At 42.4% G+C, this 27,178-nt stretch overlaps 1 protein-coding gene across 1 annotated transcript; it reads right to left on the bottom strand.

Annotated features, from left to right (window-relative positions):
• Window positions 1-1,157: 1,157 nt before the first annotated feature.
• LOC125425047 (quinone oxidoreductase-like protein 2) lies at window positions 1,158-25,965 on the bottom strand. The gene is made up of 10 exons (XM_048482524.1): window positions 25,852-25,965; window positions 20,928-21,084; window positions 17,850-17,946; window positions 16,540-16,598; window positions 15,538-15,603; window positions 11,703-11,812; window positions 8,212-8,293; window positions 6,299-6,480; window positions 5,292-5,520; window positions 1,158-1,764 (listed from the first exon to the last, which is right to left on the bottom strand). The coding sequence occupies exons 1-10, from the start codon at window positions 25,926-25,928 to the stop codon at window positions 1,696-1,698; spliced, it is 1,128 nt and encodes a 375-aa protein (XP_048338481.1). The 5' UTR covers window positions 25,929-25,965; the 3' UTR covers window positions 1,158-1,695.
• Between the last annotated feature and the right edge of the window lie 1,213 nt (window positions 25,966-27,178).

The raw sequence follows: 27,178 nt of genomic DNA, 5'->3' as shown, positions 1-27,178 counted from the left end.
GATGCTGAAAGCAAGCAGCTTAGTGACTACTTTGACCCTAGAACAAGAGGGCCTGCATTGGGTTGACAGCAGAGCTAGCACAGATGCTTATGTAATGAAAGGGTTAGCTAATTAAACTGGGGCACTATGATCTGCAAAGGGCACAGACACTACTCCAGAGGCACTGTGGAAGAACTCAACAGGGTTGTCTCCCTGCTGTCACTTTCCAGACCCAAACTGCTGTTGCCCAGTCAGAGGCTCCAGAGCTCATGGATTTGGAAAGCAGAAGCCTGAGATAAGGTGGCAAAATAGCTCGAAATACCCTGGCTGAAGGAGAGCGAAGCAGGAAGTAAGGAGATGTGTGACAGCACTGGCCCTATAGGATTCCTGCCCGTATAACTAAAATCGGAGGCCAGCAACTGAAAGCCCTGAGCCACAATTGCCAACTGTATCAAGCAAGCAGAGAGCAGGTGGCAGAGATGAAGAAACTGGCCAGCAATTTAACTTGGCCGGTGGGGGTTGAGCCTACTTCCTCATTTCATTGTTAAAAACAGGCTCCTCGCAAAACAAGCTACTGGACAGGACATGCTGTTCTTCATATGCTTATTACCGGTTTTGTCCCGCTTTTCCTTCATTAACTTCAGAGCTGCGTACCAATCATTCCCAAGCGATCTCCCATCCAAATTGCTTACCTGGCTAGATTTAGTGAGCTACAGTGATAGAACAGCTTCATGTAACTTCAGCCTACTTGGTAGACTGATAGTCTGGGCTTACTTGCTTCAATACTGGACAAATGTGTGCTAAGATTTCTATACTACCTGACACGTGCCTCTCGTATTTCTGTAAATGGCAAAAAAGCTGGATTAAGTCCAGGCGAAGGTATGCTGATGAGGGATTCTCTACCAGTGTAACCCAGAGTCCATTAGGGGGAACGAAAGAGCACAGATTTTACCATATAAGGAAGAAAAGGCTCTATCAGATTTGTTGAAGGCCTGGAGGCAATCTACTTCAGAGCAGAGGCGCAGCAAGGGGGAAATGTGCCTGGTGCACTGGTGCGTACTCCACCCCCATCCCGCCCAGGAACGCCCCCATCCCACCCTGGAACACCCCTGTCCCTGCCACACCCTCGCCACACCCCCACAGGGGCGCGTGCCCAATGCGTCGCCCACCGCGCCGCCCCCATGGAACTACGCTTCTGCTTCAGAGACTTCAGTTTGTTATGAACTATATTCTGATATTGCAGGGCAACCTTTGAATGCTTGACAATAAGGAGAGAGAGCTCAGCAAAGAAAAGAAAAGCTGCAAGTCCATCAGCAGTGCTAAAGGACACAGCTAGACAGAACTGGAAAGGACTCCCTGCTAGTCTGTGTTGCACAACAGGCCAGAACTATTATATGTTGATTATTGTTGCTGTATTTGATAGCCATTCCATTGATGATAATATCCCTCTTAAAATCAAAGTTGGGTTACACCAGGGCGATGAAACTATAGTGAGGTTATGCAGCTCAGAAGACAAGTGTCTGCTGTTGTAGCCCAAAAATGCCTGGATCACTTGCATCTATTTTAATGGGCTTAGACCAGGTTAACTTTGCATAGGATTACACTGTTAGTGAACTGTTTAGGCTTCATGGGAGGAGGTCTCATCTCTCTTCAGGAGGCGACAAGAGCAATAAGGAGCAACAGCCAACTTCTATACATACACACACAAAATTAGGCTTAACTAACTGAGATGATAACCTTTCCTGTAGATTTACGCTGAGTCACCTGTGCAAAGGCTTCATTTACCTGCAGAGTAATGCAAACAAAAAGGCATTCAGATGGAATGAAAGAGTTCATGTTCTTCAATGATTCCCTTACACAAATGGTGCAAGCACTGAGGCCATCTCGCTTTTGAAATGCCCTCCCCCTTTAAGGTCACCTAACACCTGCTTTCCCTTTCTTCTAAGCCCCTGGCCAAAGCCTTTCTCTTTACCTGGGTTTTCAACTAAACAGTTCCATCCTTTCCAGTGGTTCTATGGTCTTCTCCTAGCTTAAGAACTCTTCCTATCCCTAACCCACCCCCCATATTGTTTTAGACTGATCTATTTGTTTTGTGTGCTTTACGCCCTGGCTTGCTTGTGCAGGCAGGCTCTTAATTATGTTATTTACTCGGCTGTTTCATTGATTTTTGTTTTAATTGGTATGTTTTTTCCTTCTTTGATTTTTATTTTAGCCTGGAGGAGGCAAACAATTTTTTCTTAATAAATAAATACATTCATAAACTTTATGAAAGTGTGTGAAGCCCATTTTAGGAAGCATGTAAGTTGCTTTAACAGCAACTAGTTACATTCCTTGAAGGCTGCAAACTTGATTTTGCTTGCTTTTACACTGAATGGTGAAAAGAGGCTTGATCCACTAGAATGGAGAAGTCAAAAGCCATCATGTTTTTCTGGGTTACTGGTCACTGCTAGATAAGACAAGATCTCAGGTTGTCTCTCACAGGATTTCTACAGGCAGAAGGGATTTCCATCTGCAGAATGCAAATTTCTCACTTCCCCACTCCCACTGCAGCCCAAAATGCCCACTGAAAGGCTGCTCCGAGGTAACAGGACCATTATGAATAGCATAATGGGGAGTCAGAGGTCTGCAACAGGAGGGGGCTTGGAGAAAATTGCCCTCACCCTTCGGGTCACACAAATCCACATAATCTCCCTTGGAGATTTTTGGATATGGGATTACAAAGCAGCCATGTTGGCAGAAGCAACCCCCTCGAAAAGAAAGCCCCTAGGGTGAATGAATAATTTGGTACAAAATCCACTTAATTGTTCAATTTGTTCATTTTTCCTAAAGGTTTGTGATAATGAAATCACGATAACAGCTAAGGGAAAGAAATATCATGCCTTCTGTCCTGGTTAACAGAAGGCGGTACATTTGTACTTCTTGAACGAGACATGAACAGGAACCAGAGTATTATCTGGGGACAGTCAAGTGACAGATGGATTACTGAAAGAGCTACAGACTGTACCAGCTCCTCATATTAATTGTCAGTTACAGACATTGCAAAAAACCCCAACAACTTCTGCTGGCACAGAGCAACCTTTTAATGGCATCTTCTACAGGGAAACTCGATTTTTATATTTTATTCCATATTTCCTTTGAATTTCAGTCTTTCCCTCCAAGAAGTTGAGACTATGGTCCTCTCTTTTATTCTCGCAACAGGTGTCTGAATCGAGTTGTTGAGGGTAAAGGAGAAGCGATGCCATTATTTACTCCAGAAGATGCAGCAGCCTGAACATAATCTCCTTTAGAGCTTCTCCTGTCTTTGAAGCAACTACCGTAGTTATAGCAGAGAATATACAGCAGCAGACAAATGCTTGTAGCTTAGCAATGAACTTCATGCTCCAGGCTCCTAAAACCCTGAAGTGTCCTACTCTTCCCTTGGTGGTATCTGATGCTGGCAACTATCAGATGCTGGCCTGCCATGTCTCAGAAGTTCTGTATGTTTTAAACCATCAGTAGACACCTGCTATGATTTCTTTTATGCTCTAGATGAAAGATGATTGACTTTTTTTGTTGTTGTTTGCTTGCTTACAAAAGCCTTCTGGCTACTGGTTTTTATACTTTTACCACTACTGGTATAATTTTCTATAGATTTTACCCTATTCTTTTCCTTATGAAGTTCAGAATGGCATGGATCATTCCAGTGGCGTAGATACAATGAGGACATCTGGGGATAAATGCCCCGGGCGCCCCCAGGTGAGTCACGTGGGCGGCAGAGCAGCACCATTTTGAACAGCGCCATTTTGCCCTGGACACCATTTTCTCCCCCGATGCCCCTGGATCATTCTTTTTTCTTTCTATCCTCACACCAACCTGTGAGGTAAGTTAGGATGAGAGAGAGCATGACTAGTCCAAGGTCACCCAGTGAACAGAATGAAGAAGATTTGATCCTGAGTCTTTCAGATCTTGGTCTGACATTCTGTACTGATTTCTCATATTTTGCAAGTTGCCTTCAATTTCAGATTAAAGGAAAGGGAGGCCATATGTGTGTGTGTAAAGTACTATTAAATCACAGCCAGCTTATGTTGACCCCTCAAGAGGTTTTCGAGAAAAGAGACAAAGGTGGTTTCCTATTGCCTGCTTTTGCCCACCAATCCTGGATATCCTTGGTTGTCTCCCATCCAAGTACCAACAGAGCCCATGCTGTTTAGCTTCTGAGAACTGATGAGATATTTTTAAGCCAGAGTGGGAGGCCATATACATGAACAAATAAAAAAAAACTTAAGATCCTCCCAACCTCCAGGGAAAGGTGACCAGATTAAAGAAAGGTGGTTGGGACTATACATGAACAAATCCTATTCATTAGAGTTTCTGGCTGACTGGAGCAAGGGAATAAAGTTCCACACATGTGCTGTCATCCATCCTGCATATGTTTCAAGCTGTTCTGAACTCAAGGCTCATGTAGTAGGGAAAACAGTCTATACCCTTGTGCTAGATCATACTGTTGTTCTGGATTTCTACAAACTTTGGAACAAGAACAATGCAATTTTTCCAGATGTGGAGGGAATGGCCATTAGCTATCTAACCTGCTTGGCTTTCTAAAGGAGGCTGGATGAACACATCTGGACAACCAATCATTGATTTGGCTAAGGCCCAGCCTTGCAGAAGCAGAAGTCTATTAAGGTGCTAATATACGATTGCAATGATGCTGATGAGTCACATTGAATCTTTCTGGAAACTTACCACGATGAATGTGAATTAGAAACGACTAACATTTTAGAATGTGTACTCAATTGAGACAAGGGACATGTACACCTGACAGCCTGGGAAATGGAACATGCTGCTTTCTGATGAAAATTAAGAAACATTACTGCATGTACACCATCTGCCTGGTGAAGCTGAAGACTGTGTGTTCTGGAAGGAGGTTATAATAGAAATGGAGAATCCCAGAACTTCCTAGATACTTGAGACTTTAAGAAAGCCATCCAAACACTACAGTGAGTAGAGCTCCTTACTTTACATAGCCCTGTAGGGAAGAATAATAATGCCAGACACCCTTTTTTCTATTGAAAACTAAATCAAACATTCAAGAAAAGCCCGTAGTAGATATTGTCCTAGTTCATTTGAAAGAATATTCGTCTAGCATACTTCACTCTAAAATGGAGGGAAGAAGCAATTACTAGCAATCCAAAGTGGTACAGCACCGGAGGACTGTACCACATGCTTGTACAAACTGGCACTAGAGTCTCACCAATTGAGGCAGGTTCTTTCACTGGAGGATGCAAGAGCTTCCATTAACTTACCAGATACTTCTCAAACCTTCTCTTGCTTACCTCCTCCAATTTGAACACTGCTCCTACATAAGGTTGGATACGTCCCTCTTGACAATACTGAAGAGCAGAAGAAAGTGCCGAGGAAAAGACTGGGAAATCCTGGCTCCTGTATCGGCCCCAGTACAGTCCCAGGGCAGAGATGTTCTTCAGAAGCAGCAGGTTGGCTGGGATAGAAGGGATAATTCCCCCAGCAAAACCAATCACCACGATCCTGCCTTCCCAACTGAGGCTGAAAGACAGAGGCAGAAGATGAGACATCAGGAGGCATTAGCATCCATATACTGAGATGCCACATTTGACAACATTTTGGGCAGTGCTTTTGTGAGAACAATGCCCATATATTATATGCTGCTTGTAGAACAGAAAGAGGCTCACAAGCCTAGAACTTCGGGATTCTGAGAAGGATATTTCTTTATTTAGATATTTATACCCCACTTTTCTCCCCAATGCAGACCCAAAGGGGATGACAACATCATTATTGTCTTCCATTTTACTTTCTCAACAACCACTCTATGGGCCCTTCCGCACAGCAAATGCATAATGGGTTGCAGCTGGGATAAAGGAACCCATTTTCCTGTTTTTGTGTTCACATGCATCCATGCATGCCCACTGAAGCCCACGGAAACAATCAGGGGTTGCTGTTGCACCTTCACATGGAGACGAGTCTTTTTTAAAAAATTCTTAATTAAAACCATGCACAAGGCATGCACAAATGAACCCCCACAGCCAGGCTGAAGTCTCAAGATACAAACATCTGCACCTGTGTAATTACACAGATGCAAACCACACAATTTTCAAAAGGCCTAGGTTGGGGGAAATAACACAGGGCAGACTCGTTTTGGGGGCAGAATCTGCCAAATCTCCCCCCCCCCCAATGGGTTTTTTTAGCATCCTATACCCATGTTTATTGGCCTTCAGAAGGGGCCTATGAGACAGGTTAAGCCGACAGAGAGATTATACCATGTGAACAAGCTTTCCAGGAGAAATGAAACTTGGGTCCGGCTCACCTGTGCAATGCCTCCTTGAAAATGTCTCCACCAATGGTGTCAATGGCCACATCAACTCCCTTATTGGCAGTGAGCTTTTTCACTTCCTCCCTCAGGCCAGCTGAGTTGTAATTAATACTCTGGACAGCCCCCTTCTGGAGAGCCAGGTTGCATTTTTTGTCACTTCCTGCTGCTGCTATTACCTGAAGTTACAGAAAACAATGACATTGAATTCTCTCTCAGCTGACTGACAAGCTAATAGGTTGAGTTCTTTTGAACTCCCTCTGGAAAACCATGCTTTCAAAAATATGTGTAGATTCAGTCTTGCTGATTGAGAAGCCGATTTTGTGTGCTTCCAGACTCTTGGCTTGGTTGGCTAGCTGTGGCTGTTCCAGAAAGGAATTACCTGGCCACAGACATGTCTTTGTGTTATGCAGATGGAATAATTGCAAAATATTGTTGCAAAAAATCTGTGGCCATGTCCACAGAATGTCTGGAAATTTCAATTAGTCCATAACACCCGGAATGCTTTTAACTAGAGCCCACCGTAGAAACGATATATGGCATCAGTTACTTATCAATTGTTCTGGTTGCTGATTTGTTGTCAGGTTCAGCTTAGCAGGTATTGGCTAAACTGATTAGGACCTTGAGTCAATGAAATTAAATATGATCTTTCCCATGAACTCTAATACGTTGCTAGTATCCTGATCTGTGGGCCCAAGCAAATCCCTTAAAATGGTGGAAATCCCTGTCCCAGGAAATTCATAATGTCCCCTGAATTTTGGCCGTCTATCTAGAGACTCATTAGAATCACTTAATTCCAGAAGGCATTTTGTGTTTTTACACCCTGTTGATGCTATTTTAGTCTGTAAAGTTGACTTTATTGTTGATTGTATTATTAAATGTGTGTGTGTGTGTGTGTGTATTTATATGAGAAAACATTCTGTATTAAAATAATGTTTTATTGTTTTCAGTTTCATCTTGCAAGACTGGTATTTTTACTATCACAACAGGGGGCAGAATCTTCCCAAATAAATGCCGAGCTACATTAGGCAAACCATTTATATTTATTTCTAATGCAGATATAATTACAGGCAAAACAAAAGTTAAAGCAATTTTTTAGAAGAGTAAGCAAAAAGAAAATCACAGAACAAAATTAGTAACTATGACATCTGCAAACTTAAAGCAACAGTGGTTGATTCTTGTGAGTCTTGAGTCCATATCACCATCAGGTCAAGTACCGGATCCATTTCAAGGTTCTAGTTCTAACATTTAAAGCCCTTATCAGTCTGAGACCAGGATAGTTGCGAGACTGTCACTCCTGATATGTCTCCCAGAGACCTTTACACTCACTCAATAACAACTTACTGGTGGTTCCTGGCCCAAAAAGGCCGTCCTCAACTAGAGCCCGAGTCTTTTCAGCTCTGGCTTTGGCCTGGTGGAATGCTCTGTCAAATTTGACCAGGGCCCCGTGGGACCTATCTCAATTCCGCAGGACCTGCAAGACAAAGCTATTTTGCCAGGCCTATATAGTTGAGTTTAGCAACAGAGAGTAACAGATCCATCTTGGCTGGCCTCCCTTCTTCCCCTCCCCCTTTTCCTTCTTTTTTATTAAATCAGGATGGGGGCAATAAATTGTTTCCCCCCCCTTGGTTTTGTTTGTAGTGCCATTCTGTATATTGTTTATTAGATTACCTATTTTATATGGTATTTTTAGTAATTGTATTGTATAAGTACATTTGAGCTGCTCTGAGCCCACTTCAGCGGGAGTAAGTGGGATACTAAATCAATTAAATAGTACTAATAAAATAATAAGAATCACAAATTATTTTCCCTAACAAGCTGAGCTAAAAAGGCTGTTTAAAAACAGAGTTGGCCAGCAATCTTGTGTAGTTTCATAGTTTACCCAGCCTGACCCCTTGGAAGATGCATACCTTTGCTTTAAGGACATTGCTTGCTACATCAACCGTGGCAAGTCCTGTGGCACCAGCTGCTGCAGTCACCAAAACTGTCTCCCTGAAACAAACAGAAGCATGAAAATGATGAATCAGAACACAGAAAAGTACACAATTTTTCCAAATCTGGTGGTGTACAAATGTTGTTTCTGGTCTATACCCTCTCCGAGAGAGGTCTTTGTAGCTTCATTCAAAAGTCCAGTTGTTTGTAACACTCATCATGTCCAAAGTAGCCACAAGTAAAACCCAGCCTAACAAGACAGGTCAGAGACAGGCAGAGAAAGCTGCAGGGGATTGCAGAACCCCAGGGTCCATTTTTTAATGTTTCTTTTTCTCCCCCTCCCACTAGGCAAGAATCTTAACTGTCAATGAAACATGATAAGCAGAGATAAAGAATGACATTAAGTGGCTTCCTCTGCCTATGTGGGAGGGGGGGTCTGTAGAAGTTTCAACAGTAACTTAAAATAAACACCAGAACACTATACCTATGCTGCAACAATATACTACATAAACATCCTTTCAAGCAATGAGTGTGTATTTATTAAACAAACAGCATGCAAAGTGACAACAGACAGATCTGCAAAAGACACAGTGCAGCTTAATGCACTCTAAGAGAATCATCTATGAACAATCAGGTCTCAGATACCAATCATGCGAACAGTGTCCAGAGAGTCCAAATTCATACAAGCTCCCTGGTGTATGCTCGTTTCATGGATGCCAGTCCACTTCTTCAGCATAATGTTTCAGGCTTGCCCATAATATTCCGGGATCACAATCTTTGGGATATATATTGCACAAATTAAATGCAATCCTATAAAGGTATTCCCACCAAATCGGGCTAAGCTCTCTCACAGATGATTCTCTTAAAAGGCATTGGCCAATTACGCACAAGGTATTTGCCATGTGGTGGAGGCAAATGTCAGTTGCAGCAAGATTTATTGTATGAACGTATTTCCTCTAGCCCAACTTTCACTTTAATTTGCTTTGCTGCTAGAGTGGGGCAGAGTGGGCACCACTTTGCCCCGGACCTCTTCCGTCTGCCCACAGCCAGCCTGCCTAGCCTCACCCCCCACACACACACACACTCCCTCATGCTGTTTTACATACTTCCCCTTTGCCCTCCTCCCTGTTGCTGACTCCTTCCCTCTTCTTGTCCTGCTATATCATTTCAATTGCTCATGGCCTCCCCGCTCCTGCATATCTTTCAGTCTTTCAGGTTTTTTTTAATTAAATAACTGATTAAATAAATAGATATTAACACTAAAAATGTAAAAATAATAAGATTAGTCAGTCAAACACTCAATTTGCCTGTGCATTTGATCAACAAACTGGGACATCTGAATCCTTGTAGTTTGATACCCAAGCAGTCAGTGATTCAAGACCATACCAGGAAAAGCCAGTCAGTCTTGACGCTTGAGTTTACAGCACATCGGGAGACAGACAATCATGAACCTGGGGAGTTTAGCAAATGGCAGTTCATGCTGTCCTTTTGTGGTTTTGCGGATTGCATGCTGCCACTACTACCCTCCACAAACTCCCTGCCGTAAAAGACATTCAGTGTACAAATGCCGTTAGCTTTAATAGTTCGCCTTTTTATTTCAATATATTGATAAGATAATTTTAATATTAAAAATTATATTAAAATTAAGGCACGCATGCATGACAGAGAACCCGTGAAACATCGCCTCTCCCAGACACAAGCAAAAAGCCAACCAATGGGTAATGCCTGCCCCATGCAAACAGGGTGGTGGGAAATAACACCAAACATGCTCTGAAACAAAGACTCTGCGACCAATTCTCTTTTAAGTCATGGAGACCTCACTGTGTGTAATAGGTCATAGAGAGCTACACTTTGTCTTTTGCAGATCTGCCTGTTTTCACTTTTCATGCAGTCTGTTTAATAAAAGTACACTCATTGCTTGGAAGGATGTTTACCTTGTATATTGTTGCAGCATATGTACAGTGTTCTGGTGTTTATTTTAAGTTACTGTCTCAAGCTATACACTTGTGTTAAAGTTTCAACAGTGCCAGCTTAGTTTACATTTCCCTAATTTTCACTTGACCAGTGCTAACCCTAGCCTAAATAAACATTCCCATTTACCGGGATCCAAAGATCTGATTATCTGATGTTTGATTCCAAGATAATACAGTGTAGAGAAAGAACCTAACTGGATAGAACCTGTCTGGCCAGATTTCCCTTTTTGATGATGAAATGCTCTCAGATCCTTCAACAGGAACTACCAGATTTCATATCCAATCCAAAACCTTTATTAGGCATAAAACAGATTTCATATAAAGTTTGATTGTAACCAGTAAACAAACTCACACCTCTCCTGTCCCTAGCAACTGAATCTGAAACTCTTTTCGTTGGGAGAAAATAATGTTAATGTCTTCGGAGCATTCTGGCAAGTATGAATGTTCCTGAAGGAACATGTTAGTCATTATCCTTAACACATAGCTGCCATTTTTTCAGACTGCTGTGTATATAATTCCCCTCTCTGCTAACATCTTGTAGAACTTTTATCAGCTGTCTTGATGTCATAATGTTCCACATTTCCCTATCACCACTCCACACATTCAGCTGACAACAGCAAGAATAAAATAATGAGGGATGTTATGACTTGAAGTAAATTTTATAATGTGGTTTGTAGAAGGAACTAGACAAGCTTACATTTCTACAGCAGCTATACATTAAGAGTAATACCAATTTATTACTAAGAGTTTGTTTGTTTTGGAGTTGGTGGATAAATGATGGTGATTTAAAATTTTTATGACGGTTTCTCTCATAATATTAGAATGTTTAATTAATACAGTTTTGGGTAGATCTTAGTTCTTATCTATTCTATAGTTCTTATCTGATTCTATTCTGTTAAATATACTGTGAAAATCAATTAAAATATTTTTAAAGAGTTCATCCAGCTCCCGTTTCTTAACTCCTCTTCCAAATCCCATCAAATCAGAAAAAAATACACCTCATCTAAAGTCCCATGTACAAGATGTTGAGTGCAGCAATTTCTAATTCAGAAAGGTTTCATACTTCATAGGATCATCTTCTCCTCTGAAGAACTTCCAGCCCTCGCAATTCATATCAAACCTTTGATATTTTCAGTTTTATATATCTGCTTCAGCTGCAAAACTGGCACAAAGCACCAACTCTGGATTTTTTTCAACAGCTGCATCAACTGACATATCATTTTCCCAACTGGGATACCTCAAGGCAACTCCCCACCACCACCTTCTATACAACAGAACATAGACCAGTGTTTATTGACCAGTGAGGAAAAAAGTCTTAGGCTCATTCCGCACATGCAGAATAATGCACTTTCAAACTGCTTTCAGTGCTCTTTGAAGCTGTGCAGAATGGCAAAATCCACTTGCAAAACAGTTGTGAAAGTGGTTTGAAAACGCATTATTTTGCGTGTGCGGAAGGGGCCTTAGTCAAGATAATCAGGGTACCTCCAGTCACTCACCCTGCCTTTGTGCATGCTCTGCGTTCAAGGGCCAAGATGGCTGTCCCATAAGAGACAGGTAACGTTGCAGCTTCTTCATAAGAAACTCCCTGGGGGATTGTCCAAAGCAACTTCATAAAAGAAATAAAAATCATTAACCTCACATTGAGGAAAGACAGATTATTTCATCAGGGGGCCCCTGCTAAACCCTTGTAAACAACAATGTGCGCTTATTTATTCTATTCCTAGCCCACCTTTATTTGTATACAGACTCAATATGGTTTACAACATTTTAAAATCACAGCATCATGAAACTATTTAAAAGCAAACAAAGTTATATGTCTCAAAAGACATATCACAAAGAGGATCAATTCCACATGACATCATAAATCTAACAGCCATGGTGTCCACACTATGCAAATCAAAAAATCCACAAATGATACTGCAGGGTTTATGATTCTGCAGGGTTTATGATTCTGTTTCTGACTGAGTAAACCAGCTTTTGGGCAATGAGCACAGAACTGAGGAAGACTCTTGAAGAGGTTCTTGGTCCAAATCACTAGATTTCTGGGTTTCATACTCAGAAAGGATAGCATAGCCTCGGAGGAAGGCTGGGTATGACAATCAATGTCAAATGTCAAAAGCTGGTCCACTGAGATGATTCTCTGATACTTCCTTTGACAGTATAACCCTAACATGCAACCTATTATTTTCCCAAACCATGTATGTGTCAGTGTGTGCGTGTGTGAGAGAGAATGATTGACACACAGTGAGAAATTGACATGCTTGCGGCAATGTACCTTCTGCCCTCAAATGCCCTGAGATTTTTGCCTCCAAAATTAGCAGCCCTCTGAGCAGCCCTTTAACTATATTCCCTCCAAAAACATAGCATGTGAGCAATTTTATTTATTATTTTCACTGTTTTCCCACTCTTTTACTAATATAAAATAAATATAATGAAATAGACTTCTGGCTCAGATTCCACGCACCACCTAGAAAGCTGGAGAGGGTAACTAATTCCAACACTTGGTCATATTTACTGCAGTTGGAATGCTTGTGATGACTGGCTGCTAGAAGCAGAGTTAAGTCAGTGTGTTGAGATTTTGAAGGGAGTTCTGTACAGAGTGTTCTAGTGAACAAATGTGTGGAAAGAGCTCTGTTCTCTGGTGGTTTTAAAGCTCCTCTGATTGTGGGACTGGAAAGTCAGATTAAAAAGGAATCTGTACTGAGTCCCTGGTGTAACAAAACAGTAACATAAAAGAAGCACACGGGTTGCTATTTTGATTTCTCTAAAGGGAATTCACACTCAGATACTAATCAGGGATGCTTATGGGAGTTGTGGGATTTTAAGAAAGAAAAGAGAATAAATTGACTTTCTGAGAGAAAGAAATCATTCCTGCTCTGGAAAGCAAGATATGGGCAAGATATATCTAGTGAAGGGACTGTCTTTACGTTTGTTTGAGGAAGAACTGTTTTAAAATATTTACCTGAGAGTAATCTGAAGGATTTTCTGTTTAAGAGAAAGGAGAACTGAATACTAAAAATTATTTCACCAACACTAAATTTTAACCATATACAAAGAAAGTTACAGGAATAACTCGTATATATTAACATCTCAACTTATCAGCTTCTTGTTTCATAATATTTAGTATTTTGCCAAAATCATTTTTGTTCCTGTCAATAAAAACTTCATTTTAACAATTTTGAAGTTATACAGCCTCTAGTGCCTAAGTTTATTTTTATGACATAATGGAAAGTTTCTGGTAGGTTTTCCGGGCTGTGTGGCTGTGGTCTGGTGGATTTTGTTCCTAACGTTTCACCTGCATCTGTGGCTGGCATCTTCAGAGGTGTAGATGCCAGCCACAGATGCAGATGAAACGTTAGGAACAAAATCCACCAGACCACGGCCACACAGCCCGGAAAACCCACCAGAACCAGTTGAATCCAGCCATGAAAGCCTTCGACAATACATAAGGGAAAAGGTTTATTTTGTGTTTTCTCAAAGCAGACCGCTGTCTGGCTGACAGGTGCCCACACTGAGCAGCAGAACATTTTTATTTTTATTTTATTAAACGGGTGTGAAAGCACAAAGTGAAATATAAAATAAATCATCACATTCACGCTACCACTTTATTACCACACTAAACCTAAGGGGGCTTCTCAGTCATGGTATAAGCTGACAGTTGGAATTTTGGAGGGAAAATCTCCTCAGGGCATTTGTGGCCAGAGGAAATGCTCCAGAGTGTGTCGCTTCCTTTAAAAAAAATCTTTTCTGGTCAGAAAAACAAAACAGGGACAAGAGGCTTTTTAAAAGGCAAAAAATGAACTCGTTTCAATATATTTTAAAAATAATAAAGATATTTGGCGAAGACAAATAACATAAACTAAAGCAGTTATCAGGCACTATATACAAGTAAAATGTTGGTAGCTTTGGGCACTGTTTCAAGTTAGCTCAGTTGTTCAGGCTTATGGAAGGGATTACACAATGTTTTTACTGTGGGTATTTTCAACAGATGTTTCTCTTTATGATAATACTTATACATAACAATAATGTTTTAAAGACTTTTAGATGCTGTTTCACAGATCTCACTCTCTCTCTGAAGAGAGTTCTCTGTTTACCCTCAGGTAAAAGATATTCCAGCAGATATTGTTCACAATGAGGAAGGAAAACCTGACCTCAGATACATTCCTTCACACACTAAATCTTGAGTAGGATTTCTCTTCCTGTTTCCTCACAGAATAAATGCACCACCAACCCCTATGAATATCACTAACCAATAAGCCTTTTTGCCTATTTTCCTTGCCTACTTCCCAGAGATAAAGCAGTAACCAGTGTGTTTTCAGTGTAACTATATTTGGGAACTCAGTGTAGCTATATATGGGGACTCAGAACAGATCACCCTGCCTGCCTGATTTGCAAAGAACATAGCAGTTTCACTCCACAAATGTCTCTCAGCTTTCTCCGCCTCCTTCTGCCTTCTAATCTTTACAGCTCTGACTGAAAACCTAACTATTTGCCAGCCAGTCAGAAGCTGCGGAGGGTAACTCTCTGTTTGCTGGAAGCTTTGCTCTGGCCACACTCAGAAAAGTCCTGGAATCTATCACACTTGCCAACTTGCAAGGAGAGAACTGGGAAACTTGGCTCAACCACAGCTTGCTAGGTGAAAGTGCAATGCTTAACTGCGGTTAATGCAAATCAGGCCTTGCAACCCAGCTTCAAACCATGTTTCCATAGCCTGGGTTGTAGACAATATCAGCGATGCTTTGGGCAACCAGATGTAATGCTTAAAATACTGTTTGAATTCTATCTGCAGAGAACTGCAGAGGAAGACGTGATGTGCTAGAAATAACCTGATGGTATTTCCCGACAGACAACTCTTTCGTCAGATCTGTGAGATTTCCATTCTTACACAACTTGGTATTGCAAGAATTTGAAAGAGAAAGAGTGCCATATGCTTCTTCTACGCGTATTTTAAAGTTACAACTTAACTTCTCATTAAGGCTGGAGTGGGGGGGAGCACTCACTGAATTTGCACAAGGAAAATAAAGACAGCATGAGCTTTGTTCCCAAGCAGCAGTTCCCACATCCCATTTTGGGGTTTGTCCCTAATGACTGGGCAGTTTAAGAGGGAGTCATGCTGTTTTTATACATATCTCATAGCAGGAAGTGTGGCAGAGGATGTCCTCTCCCCACAAAAAACTTTTGTTCACCATTTTCCCAAGCAGTTGTATTAAAAACAATTATATATTTAAAAACTGCTACTCAAATACTTTTAATCAATTACAAATTCTCTGATCAGTTCAACAGTTACATGAGGATAGAGCATTGCCTGTTGTTTTTGCTGAAGGCATTTACCTTTTGATCAGCAACATACTCCTCAGCCAGAGCTTTGGTGTTGGCCACACCAATTACACGGTCCCCCTGTCCAAAAGTTATCAACAGAAAGCTGTTAGAATAAAGCCCACCCTTCTGAGATATTGGCATTTTCTGGCAAAAGACTTTCAAACACTGGGCACGTTGCAATTGTCATGTCTGGCCCCAAGAAGTCACACAGACATGTGCTGCTCCCCACTTAATTTCATACTAATTGAGGGGGGGGGGGTGTTCTTCCTCATGGGACCTCTTAGTTGCACAGAAAGCTGTTAAGAAAATGCAGCCCAAAAATATCAGGCTGTATCCCACCATGCAGTGGCAAAAACCTAACAGTAAAATCCTTCTCCTTAAAGTCACAGAGTGTTGGTTACAGCTCTGTTAAGTTTTCTCCCATCAGCATAAACTAATAGTGCAATGGTGTGTGGGGTTGGGAGGGGGGACCGCTCAGGAAGCTGCAGAACCCCAGCGCTACTTGCATCCATTTAAGGGGCATTTACACCAGCGCAGAGGCACTTATGCCCATGTTGAGGAGCCGAACAACAGCATGACACCTGGGTGCCAGCGCACCCATGGTGCCAGTGCTCCACTAGCACAGAAGCCCATGCCAGTGCTGAAGGGAGTGTTCCTGAGGGTGGGGCCAGCTTTAGTAAGCTTTCTGAGCCATTTCAAGCTGGGAATGCCCCGTTTGCAAAAGCACACTTATGCCAGCATGACATGAGCAAAATCAGTGGCACAGCAGAGGCAACTTGGAGGGGGTAACGTCACATTTGACTTGCTGTCTATGGCGCAGCAAGGCTCTTTGGGGAGGTGCAGCTGTGCCGTGGCTGTGCTGTCCCTGACTATAGCGCAACTACATTTCCTCAGGATTGCATCATAAGACTCTTAGCATACCAATAAGCAACTATATAAATAGCCTCTCTTTTTTTCCTCTCTCCCTATTTTTGGGGCACAAACCACTCCACTTTGATATTCCAGCCCTCTCACCTCCTTTATGCCGCTGACATCCACTCCAGTTTCCATCACATCCCCTGAAAATTCCATTCCTGAAAGAGAAGATCATGGATTTGCAGTGGCCATTGCCAGCCACTCCTGTACTTATAGAGGACATCTGTCTACAAGACTGATCTTATGAAATGGGCTAACGGATTAAAAAAGCATCTCCCTTTCAGTAATTTCCCTGATATGAGTATTCAGTCATGAAGCAGTCTCTCATATTGTGCTTAATGGCAGAATTATTGCTAGTATATATATGGTTTCCTAACATTTTCTTAATGGTGTTTTATGAGTCCACTCATGAAATGTTTTCACTTGATCAGTCGCAGACCGTGAACATGAACTCTGCTTATCCAGTCAGTCCCTCCTTTCTGCCCTCAGCCATACAGAGGTCAAGGACAGCGAATGTTCATTATAGGACTTTTTTGGTGGTGGCTCCAACATTTTGGAATGGAAATAAAGATTGTTTCCTCAGTACTTTCTTTTGCAAGCAGCATGAAGGTTTCTGTTCAGTACAGCCTATGGCTAGGTAACTGGTTTGGCTGGAAATGTGAGATCTGTTGTGTTTTAAATTGTTTTGGGTCCCCATTGAGAAAAAAAACTGTATATGCATATATACCTATTATCAGGTTTCCTGTGTAGATGTACGTTGGTTTTATTGATTTTTAATATGTGTAAACTACCTTGAGTCTGTACTTCATGCAAAGAACCGTAGGTAGTTTTAAAGTAACAAATGTGCAGTGAAATCCTAAGCAACGTTACACCCCATTAAAGTAATTGAGCTTAGAGGGATATAGCTTTATTTATTTATTTAGGATTGCTTTGTCTCTAATTTTTGTCTGACAACTGTTTTAGCTACTTTGCTTGAATTGTGTCTTATAGACTCCCTTGTTTTAAATGGCATATGATTTTATGAGGCTGTTTCTTCATTCAAAACAACAAATCTGTGATCAAAGGCGGAGCAAGGGGAAACGCGCCCGGGGGTGTGCGTGCCCTGTGCCCCTGCCATAGTGTCACCCACCCCCGCTCTGGAATGCCGCCGGAATGCCACACCATGCCCCCTTGATGGCCTGGCCACGCCTCCGATGCTGCTCTATCAATCTCTAATTTGACTAAGTAAAATTTACTTTGTAAAGTAAGTAGTAACAGTAAAGCTTAGCATTAGTTTTATACCGATCGTTTAAAAGGAATGCCTGATATAGATATCTGTTGTAGTTGTAGCTGTTGGCTAAGATAGGCTCACCGTAACGATGTCTGTGATTCTCAAATGCTAGGTCAATTTAAAACAAAAGCCTACTCACCTGGGATGAATGGAAGGGAATGTTTTTCTTGGTAAAGACCCTGACAAGCCAGTATATCTGCAAAATTTACTCCACAGTAACGGACACAAACTCTGACCTGGATGACAATATGGATGACATACCTTTAAGAAATACTTTTTACATCTAAGAAGGAGAGAGATAGAAAGAAATGCACAATTTGTCTACATCCCATTCCTTTGCTAAACTAGGATATCCTGTTCAATTACGTTGTTCCACTGCACAATCCTACACATAGTTATATGCTTCTAAAGTTAATGGGCTTAGAAAAATGAGGTTCTATTTAGCACAGCAGGGTAAAATAGTGAGTCACGGGGCTGCCAACAGATCTGGGGGGGGGGGGATGTCCTGTCTTTTTAAAAGGTAACTTAATGTGTAGAAATGAGCAGATTAAACTTTTCGTGGCATGCAGAAAACAAAGTCTCCTGTTAAACAACAACCCATTAAGCCTCTATTAAAAGGACATAATTTTTCTCCAAGCACTTGGCAGCCATAGCTACTCAACTGATTGGCTGAGATAAGAACTGTTTCGAGATGGCCAGTTGGAGAAGTCAATGTAAGCCAAACAACAGGTGGTCCTTTGGGGATTTTATCCAGATTATTGAAATGAAACATATATGCCACAAGAATAGTAAGAAACACTGTGCACTCGTAACTTTGTCTTGACCTGGATTAGCCAGATCTCATCAGACCTCAGAAGCTAAGCAGGGTTTGACCCTTGCAAGTATTTGGACGGGAGACCCCCAAGGAACACTAGGTTTATGACGCAGAGATAGGCAATGACAAACTATCTCTGAATGTCTCTTGTCTTGAAAACCACACCAGCTATAAGTCAGATTTGGCCTGACATCAAAAAAAGTAACTTTTACATTATAATCGTAAGACTTAGTTTGTCCTATTCACTTCAGTGGAACTTAAGTAACCCACCACACTCAGGATAGCTTTCTCTAGATCTAGCAAGCCCCTGGACAATGCATTTTTAAACTCTCCTTGTCAATCCTGCAAAAAGATTTCATCACTTCACCAGGAGCTTGTTTTATTGGCTGAAGCAAAAAAAACAAAGACTACTGCATCTGGGCTCAAAATGAAAAGCCACCACAGAGTCGGCCATGACAAGGATGTGACAGCAACGTGACCAATACATAAAGGCAGCACTGATGCTCGAGAAATCTCTAAAGGTCTGTTGAAAAAGCAGCTACTCTTGCACACCCTGGTTCTGTGCATATGTATGAGAAAAGAGTTTCTTTTGAATTCAGTGAAGACTTGCTTCAAATAAGTGTGCATGAGCAAGATGTAGTCTTTTTTATATCCTGTCCTCATCAGATTTGGTGAGCAGTTGTGGGCAGCATCAGGTCCAAACTAGATGAGACACAGATCTGTAAGTCAGGTAGGGGTCCCTACAGCTCCTATCTGACTGCCAGAGGCGTAAATCCAAGGGGACGGGGGGACGCACCGGGCGCGCGTCCTTGTGGGGGCGTGGCAAGGGGGTTCCGGGGCAGGATGGGAGTGTTCTGGGGTGAGGCGGGGGCGTTCTGGGGTGGGGTGGAGTGGACGGGGCCGTGGCAGGGGTGGAGGATGCACCAGTGCACCGGGCACTTTCCCCACTTGCTACGCCTCTGTTGACTGCCCTTATTTGACTTGTGGACCAATGTCTTGTATTGTTTGGGCCCTAAACTATAGAAGTTTTGCCTGAGGCAGACAGTATCTGATTAAGTGGAAATGGCTATCCCCTCCCCAGATGCATCAGATGCCCCACTTATCAAGGTGCAAAGCAGTGGAAGTGGAAATGGCTTAAAATGCTGATTTGAAAAATTGTTCTTTTTTCTTTGCATACATCATTATCAGCTATTACCCATTTACACTGACACCAACAAATTTTTTTCTTTCACATCATATTAAGTGGATTTCAGCCTGGTATCTTTTCAGAGGCTTAATGTAATAGTAGTAATTAACAACTCTAATACTGCTTCAGCTGTTCAAAACGCAAATGTCAGTACTCATAAATTATCACACCCTCACAAACAGTTGATTTTTCATCACAGTTTCACAGATTAAAAATTTACATCAGTTGAACTAAAATCACTCTGACCCTATGATCACATATGAAGAATCTACATACTGCCGTTTCTCCCCACGCCAGCCGTAACACTTTAAACATGTGTTAATTATGGCATAGGAAGGAACCACAATGGGATAATGTTGGGTGTCCTTCCGTATTAAATGGGACTATTCATGTCAGCCCAGTATCAGCAACTTTCAGATGGGCTGCTTCCCCACATAGAAGGGAGGAAGTCCCCAAATTGTGTGGGAATGTCCACACAATGACAGGCTCATTCCCAGCATAATTTGGGGACTTCCTAGGGTTTTCCGCTGTACACTGGATGAAAAATAAACCTACTTTGATGCTATCAAAAGGAAATTTTGCACAGTGGCTGCAGGGGAGGATCAGAGGCGAAGCTACCAGGGGACAGGGGAGTGCATTGAACCAGGGGGCACGCCCTGGGGGGGGATCGCAGAGTGCGCACTGGGCGCACTGGGTTGTACTTTGAAACCCTCTGGGGAGCATTCAGCTGGACCTACAGGAAGTGGATGGTGGAATGAAAGCTGCAAAACAGAATGCGGCAATTCACTACCATATGCCATTCCTTCCTTCATTGTTTGCTTCTTACCTGTGCCCCTGTGGCTGCCTCACAGTTTAGTGGCTGATCAGAAAGTACATGCATAATACATTGATTTTTATGGAAATTGAGGCTTTAGGATTAGACCAAACGAAGATATTCATCATATATTTAATTGTGAACTCGGCCCCAGATTGCACATCAAAAAACATTCACAATGGGGCCAGATTTGGAAAGGGGAAACATTTGTATATGTTTAAAACAGAGCGCCCAGGAAATAAGAGCAGGGGTGAATTTCTTGGCCTTGCCAACAGAGAATGACAGTTCAGGATGGCAACCCTAAACTCCACACATTAACACCCTTCTTGTGTCTCTGAATCTGCAGAAGTATATTTAAGATTCTTCTTTTAAACCATCAAGTATAGCCACTGTTTGTTTTTACCTCGTGAGGCTCCAAAGAAGAAGATGGGACATCTCTTACAACCAATGGCTTTGTCAGCTCAATGCAAAGAGCCGCTCGATAGGCCCTTCGGTGATGTTGGAGGCTGAAGCCACTAAGAGAGGTGGGACCCAGTAGTTCTTGGTCAAAAGCATTCCTTCTGCAACACAACAGTAAGCAGCAATGTTATAGCATCCTGCATTCCTATTCTTAGTTTTAAAAAGAGTGCTTTTCATTGGAGAAACATCTGCTTGCACAAAAATACGCAGACTTTTAAGTGGCACAAACGTTACTGACCTGATGAAGCCATAGAGAGTAATCCTTTAGAAATTCACACTCTTTTTATCCCCATTGACTTAGAACGGTGTAACTATGTTTAGGATTGCACTGATAATGTATCCTAACCATAGGCAGATACCGTGTGGGCCAAAAACAGCGGTGTGAAAACAGTGTGAAAACAGTGTAAAAGGGTTTAAAACAGTGTAAAAGGGTTTACACAGTTTTCACACTGTTTTCACACCGCTGTTTTTGGCCCATGCGGAATCCGCCCCAGTTAGGAGTGTTCCTCTCTCCTTCCTTTCCCACACTGATTTCTACTCATCCTTTCTCTAGTTAACTTTAACTAGAGAACAGCACCACCTCTTCATCAGAGCTATCAATGTTTTTTTTTTCAAAACCAGGATTTGTACACCAGTTTCTAATCCTGACTCAAAAGCTACCCATGGTTCACACCAGTGCAGACCCAATACCATGCCACAGCTAATGCTAACCAGAGAAAGGACAAGGAGGATTTTTGGGGCAGAAAAGGACAGTAAGAAGTAACGGAGTCCCATGCCATGGTAAAGGAAATTCACAGGTAGATTTCAGTCATGCATTTGGAAAGTAATTTAACAAGCTTATACAGTTTTGAAACATAAAAAGATCAGTTTTATTTCTATTTTTTGAAAACCACAAAGTGAGAACATTGTGGGCTAAGATACAACTTAATAATTAACTTCCGCTGTCTCTAAACATAACTGGGTAGAATCATAAAAATGTTTGTCATGTAAAAGAAAAGCTGCCCTCTGACCGTCTCAAAGTCTTGGTGTGTGAAAAAATCTTTTCCTAGATTCTCCCTCAGCAAGGGTTACCCCCACACATGCAAAACTTGCTATCAGACAGCCTACCTTTTAATTAGCAAACCATGTATCTTACCTGTGAGGAAATACCCAACAAAAATATGAATGGATCCAGTCTTCCTCCCCCCATTCTCCTGGGGGTTTGTGCTGTTAGCATGACTGGTACACTCCTTGCATTATGGGTACATTTTCCTCACACTCATAAAAGTCACCCACTTGCGTGATGAATGTAAGATGTGAACAAGCAGCTTGCAGGTTGCGGCCCACCACAGTCTCTGCAACCTTTGGAAATATATCTTGGAAACCACAGAAATTCAGATCTGTATTTGAGATCCTAACTCAGGCTAGCTTCTGTGACTGAGAGAAGCAGCACAAGATAATGTGTGAGCCAGCTTTAAAAACTTGCATCACTGAGTGCAATGTCCATGCACATGAGAGGAATGGGAAGCAGTGTGCTTCAGGCAAGATACTGCAGCTTGCCTGAAAGCGGCTGGTGGCATTTCCTTTCAAGGAAAAAAACAGTTTGTACTTTGAAACCCATGTTCCTTCTCTTCCACATAGGTCAATGATTAAAAAATTCTGTTGTAATCTGGTTCCCTCCAAATCATAATACATGGTTTGTTCTCCTCCCTCCAAACCAGGCTTAAACTTGAGTTTGGGATTAGAGTTTGGAGGAGAATAAATTAAATTGTAGGTTGCAGTTCAGATAAGAGCCACACAGAGGAAAAACACAGTCTTGGAGGCATTCTCCAAATACGGTTTGTAAGTAACATAACATATTTAAGTACATACAATACTGACACAACACATGCATTATATAGTTAACTATATAGTATTTAGCGATGATAAATTCATTAATAACTAATCACTAGAGAGGTAAACTGGCTCTATTTAACTCTGCAAACCACCGCCCTACAGGTCAAAAGTCACATGGGGGGATCCTTTCCTGGATTGTCCACTAATTTTAGGCAATATGAAACACCTGAGGGAATTTTACTCCTTTCTCTCTTCACCTTCTCCCACTGATACACACATAATAACAAACTACAGGTTCCTTCGAAAGCAGAAGTCTCTCATGATCATCCTTCACAAGAAGGAATGGGAAAGAAGGGATGCAAAGCGCCCCTCAACTAATTCCAGGAGGATTAGAGTCAACTGTGTGAATGATACCCAACAGATTTACTCTAGAGAGATGTCTGTTTTCTAAAACCTCCTTCATGAGATGCATGACCTTGTCCTCGGTTGGTATATGCACACATTTCTGCCAAACTGTGAGTATGACGAAGCAAGCCTTAAAGACTTACACAAAACATACGAATTGGAAAAATAGTGGAATCAACACACCACCATGATCTCCAACATTTCTAAGCAACCCCATCCCCCCAAAAAACCCCAAATGTCATAACCTTGTTGAATTTTGGTCCCACTGGTGATTTTAGATAATACCATGCATCTGGGGAAGTAAAACCCAGGACAGGCTCTACCACAAGAAGTTCACTATACTCTGTCTCAGAAAAAGATGTTAGTATATTCCTTCGCTGCAGTTGTTTTAGAGTGTTCTACCTGGGTCCTAGTGCCTACCTAGCCCTGCTTCCCCCACCCCCCATCAGTTTGAAAGTAAAAATACATTTTGGCATTCAGTTTAATTATCTATATCTATGAACGCAAAATACCACTCACTGACTGACTCATGCACAGAACTCAGAAACCACCGAACCTACAGTTGAAATTTAGCACACCGGTTAATTATGTGGTTCAGGTGCTCACTAAGAAAGGATTTTTCAAAATATTCAGTTTTACTCGAGTTATTACACATTTACTGTTTTAACTGCTCATCTCTGGCCATCCGCGCAAACATTCTAAGGGCAAACCAGCCCCTCAGTCCACAGACATGCTGCACGAACATTCTAAGGGTGACAGTTAAACACCACCAGCTTTAACAAACAGGTTGCAAAAAAGCATGCTTAATGTCACCCCGAAGTTAACAGACAGGCTGTGAAAAAGTACTCCTCCACCCACCCTCACATTAACAACACCGCTACAGCCAAATATAATCAAAACAGATTACAAAACACACTATCACCTTGGACTACTAAACATTTGTCGGGTTTTGCATATGGACATCAGATTGATTACTGTGCAGGCAAGTTTACTGCTCTCGGCCTCCAAAGTTGTAATGTATTGGCATAGTATTTGCTCAGATCCCAGCAAGACTGCCTTCTGAATTTCACAGACGTTAATTTTGTCAATTTGAAGATGTTTCAAGTGCTGCCCTAGTGTTTTCGGGATGGTTCCCAGTGTGCTGATTACCACTGGGATGACCTCAGCTGGTTTGTGCCATAGACATTGAAGCTTGATTTTCAAATCGTTGTATCCAGTGACCTTCTCGTGTTCTTTTTCAATGACCCTGCTGTCACCGGGTACTGCTGTGTGTCTTTATTTTGGATCGGAGTCTGACACTATGTCGATGATGGTCACTTTCTTGTCCTCGATCACGGTGATGTCTGATGTATTATTATTATTTACTTACTTCATTTCTACCCTTTCCTGGTACGTGTGCTCAGATGGAAGATGTGGAGAGAGTATGCTGGGAACCCCTGTGTTTCCTGGAAGATGGGTTACTGGTCTGTACAGAATATGCATGATGCCAACACAATAACATGTACATGAAGTAGAAACACAGAGAATGCAACCATATTGCATGGGAGAGTAGCTACTGCAATCCAAGCTTCTCTTACAACATATATCACAAGCTATAAATCTATTGTCCCTAGAATGGCCCTTTCACTACTGGGAACAGGGGGAGGGGGCATTTTGCTCAATACATCACAAGCACAACTCAGCCTGCATATAAATAGGCACACAGTCTAGAGGGTAGTAGAAGCCAGGCTAGGGATACTGCAAGGGAGAGGTGCTGCTCTTAGCCAAGCCTCTTCCCAACCACATCCTTTTAAATAATGCCCTAATGGAGAAAAAAAATGGGATATGAATTCAGTAATTGTAAAAAATGTTCCATCTGAAAGTTCCCTGCACAATAAAAGCTAGAACATCAGCAAGAGAGATTCTTTCCTTGCTCTTTGAATGCTGTGTTAGTTTGCTTGTTAGGTAAAGGCAGATACCAAGTTATGTCTGACCCTTATGGGATGACATCACATCACAACGTTTACTAGGCAGACTATGATTACAGGGTAGTTTGCCATTGCCTTCCTCAGTTGTCTACAATTTACCCCCAGCAAGCTGGGTGCTCATTTTACCGACCTCAGAAAGTGAGAAAGCTGAGTCAACCTTGAGCTAGCTACCTGAAACCGACTTCCATAGGATTCGAACTCATGACTGCCGCTTTGACTGCACTACTGCAGCTTACTACTCTGAGGCTCATTCCGCACAGCATATTTATAAAGAGTTGCAATCGTTATAAATGAATTCGTTTTCCATTTATAAAAAAGGGGGAACGAGTTCATTTACAAAGATTGCAACTCGTTATAAATATGCTGTGCGGAAGGCGCCTGAGTTTTGCCCTTAACTGTGGATTTATTCAAAAGAAGGGAGCGCTGAGTCCTCTCTCCCTGCAGGCTGAAGTGAAGCCGCACACAGGCTTCTACCTCGGGAGTGTCACCGGCTCGTGGCGTTCACACGCGCACATCAGGCAGCCGAGGACTTCTCCATCCCGGCATGGAAGCGAAGAGGGAAAGTCCGCCGCGGGAAAGCAAAGCCGATCGCTCTTTTTCTGAGCAGGAGACGGAAGCAAAGGGGCAGGGTTGGGATCGGGGAAGGACAGTAAAGCAAGCGGGAGGTTTCTCAGGTCGCACCTGCAGCTCTCCACCCGAAAAGCGCTCCTGGCGCGCAAGCCCCAGCGCAGCGCCACCGAGCCTCCTGCGCTCGCCATGCCCCCCGGCGCCAGCACAACACCCCTGCTTTGCACCGCTGTGTCCCCTAGGGCAGGCCCTTCTCTCCTTCCTCCCAAAGAGAAACCCCCGCCTTCCCGCCACGCCTCCGAGGCGGAGTTTTCCCCGAAGAAAGGAGGAACTGGTCCCTTTTCTCTCCACCCGCACACTTCTCAGTTCTTTGGAAAGGGAAAGGGGTGCGCGGGGGCTGCGTTCCAGGGAGATGGTGACAATCGGGGAATTCCATGCGAGGAAGCAGGCATCAAATCCACACTGTGCGTAGGAGGAGGGTGCAGGCTGCCTGCGCCTCGTGTTCACGGCAGGGTGAGCATCGATCAACCCCCTCACATCATGCTTTCAGCCTCATGCCAAAGGGCGACGGGGTTCCTTTAATAGAGACAGAAAAGCCTCACGACTTAAAAACCGGCGTGCCTGGCGTAAACACAGTGGCAATTTAATTCGAAGTATTACTTCCGTTTGGTCACTAGAGGGACTAAAAGACCATTTGATGGGGGTGTGGGTGGTTCAAATGTGAACATGCCCTGACAGGCCCAATTCACTCATCACATTTTTTTAAAGGTACATCATTTTTTTTTTAAAGTGTACACCTAAACATGTAGCAACTAGATGAGATGTAAACAAATAGTCTCATCAAAGAGACATCACTGGCTAAAGCCCTTTATCAGAAACTTCTTGCTGAATGAAAGGCCCTGAATTGTAATCAAAACACAGATCCTGAAACCCTAACACACTTTTTCTTTTCATGCAAATTCTACAGTCACCGTTTAAGAGCGCTCTTGATCATCCCCTCTCTTGCAGACGATTATCTCACACTCCTGTCTGAAAATGAAATTTGCGTTACTCTGGTTGTTGTCAAATATATTTCATCTGCCCCTCAAATTTAAACCACAGTAATTGATTCAGCATTGGGACAATCAAAAAGTAGGCCTGTTGGTTTTCCAGTGTGTTTTAGCTATTTTAAAATGTGTATATTTTTCTTCTTTTAAATTCAGAATTATGTTTTGCTCCTTTGTATATTAACCTTTTATTATTCTGTCCAAAAGCCAATGTACTATATAGCCTAGAAGTGTCTAGAGCAGGGGTGTCCAACTCTGGCCCTTCAGATGTTGATGGACTATGATTCCCATCAGCCCCTGCCAGCATGGCCAATGGCCACACTGGCAGGGACTGATGGGAATCGTAGCCCATCAACATCTGGAGGGTCAGAGTTGGACACCACTGGTCTAGAGCA

This window comes from Sphaerodactylus townsendi, unplaced genomic scaffold, assembly GCF_021028975.2.
Source record: "Sphaerodactylus townsendi isolate TG3544 unplaced genomic scaffold, MPM_Stown_v2.3 scaffold_18, whole genome shotgun sequence".
NCBI lineage: Eukaryota > Metazoa > Chordata > Lepidosauria > Squamata > Sphaerodactylidae > Sphaerodactylus > Sphaerodactylus townsendi.
Note: the sequence above shows the minus strand (reverse complement) of the source record. Positions and strands in the feature narration are given on the sequence as shown.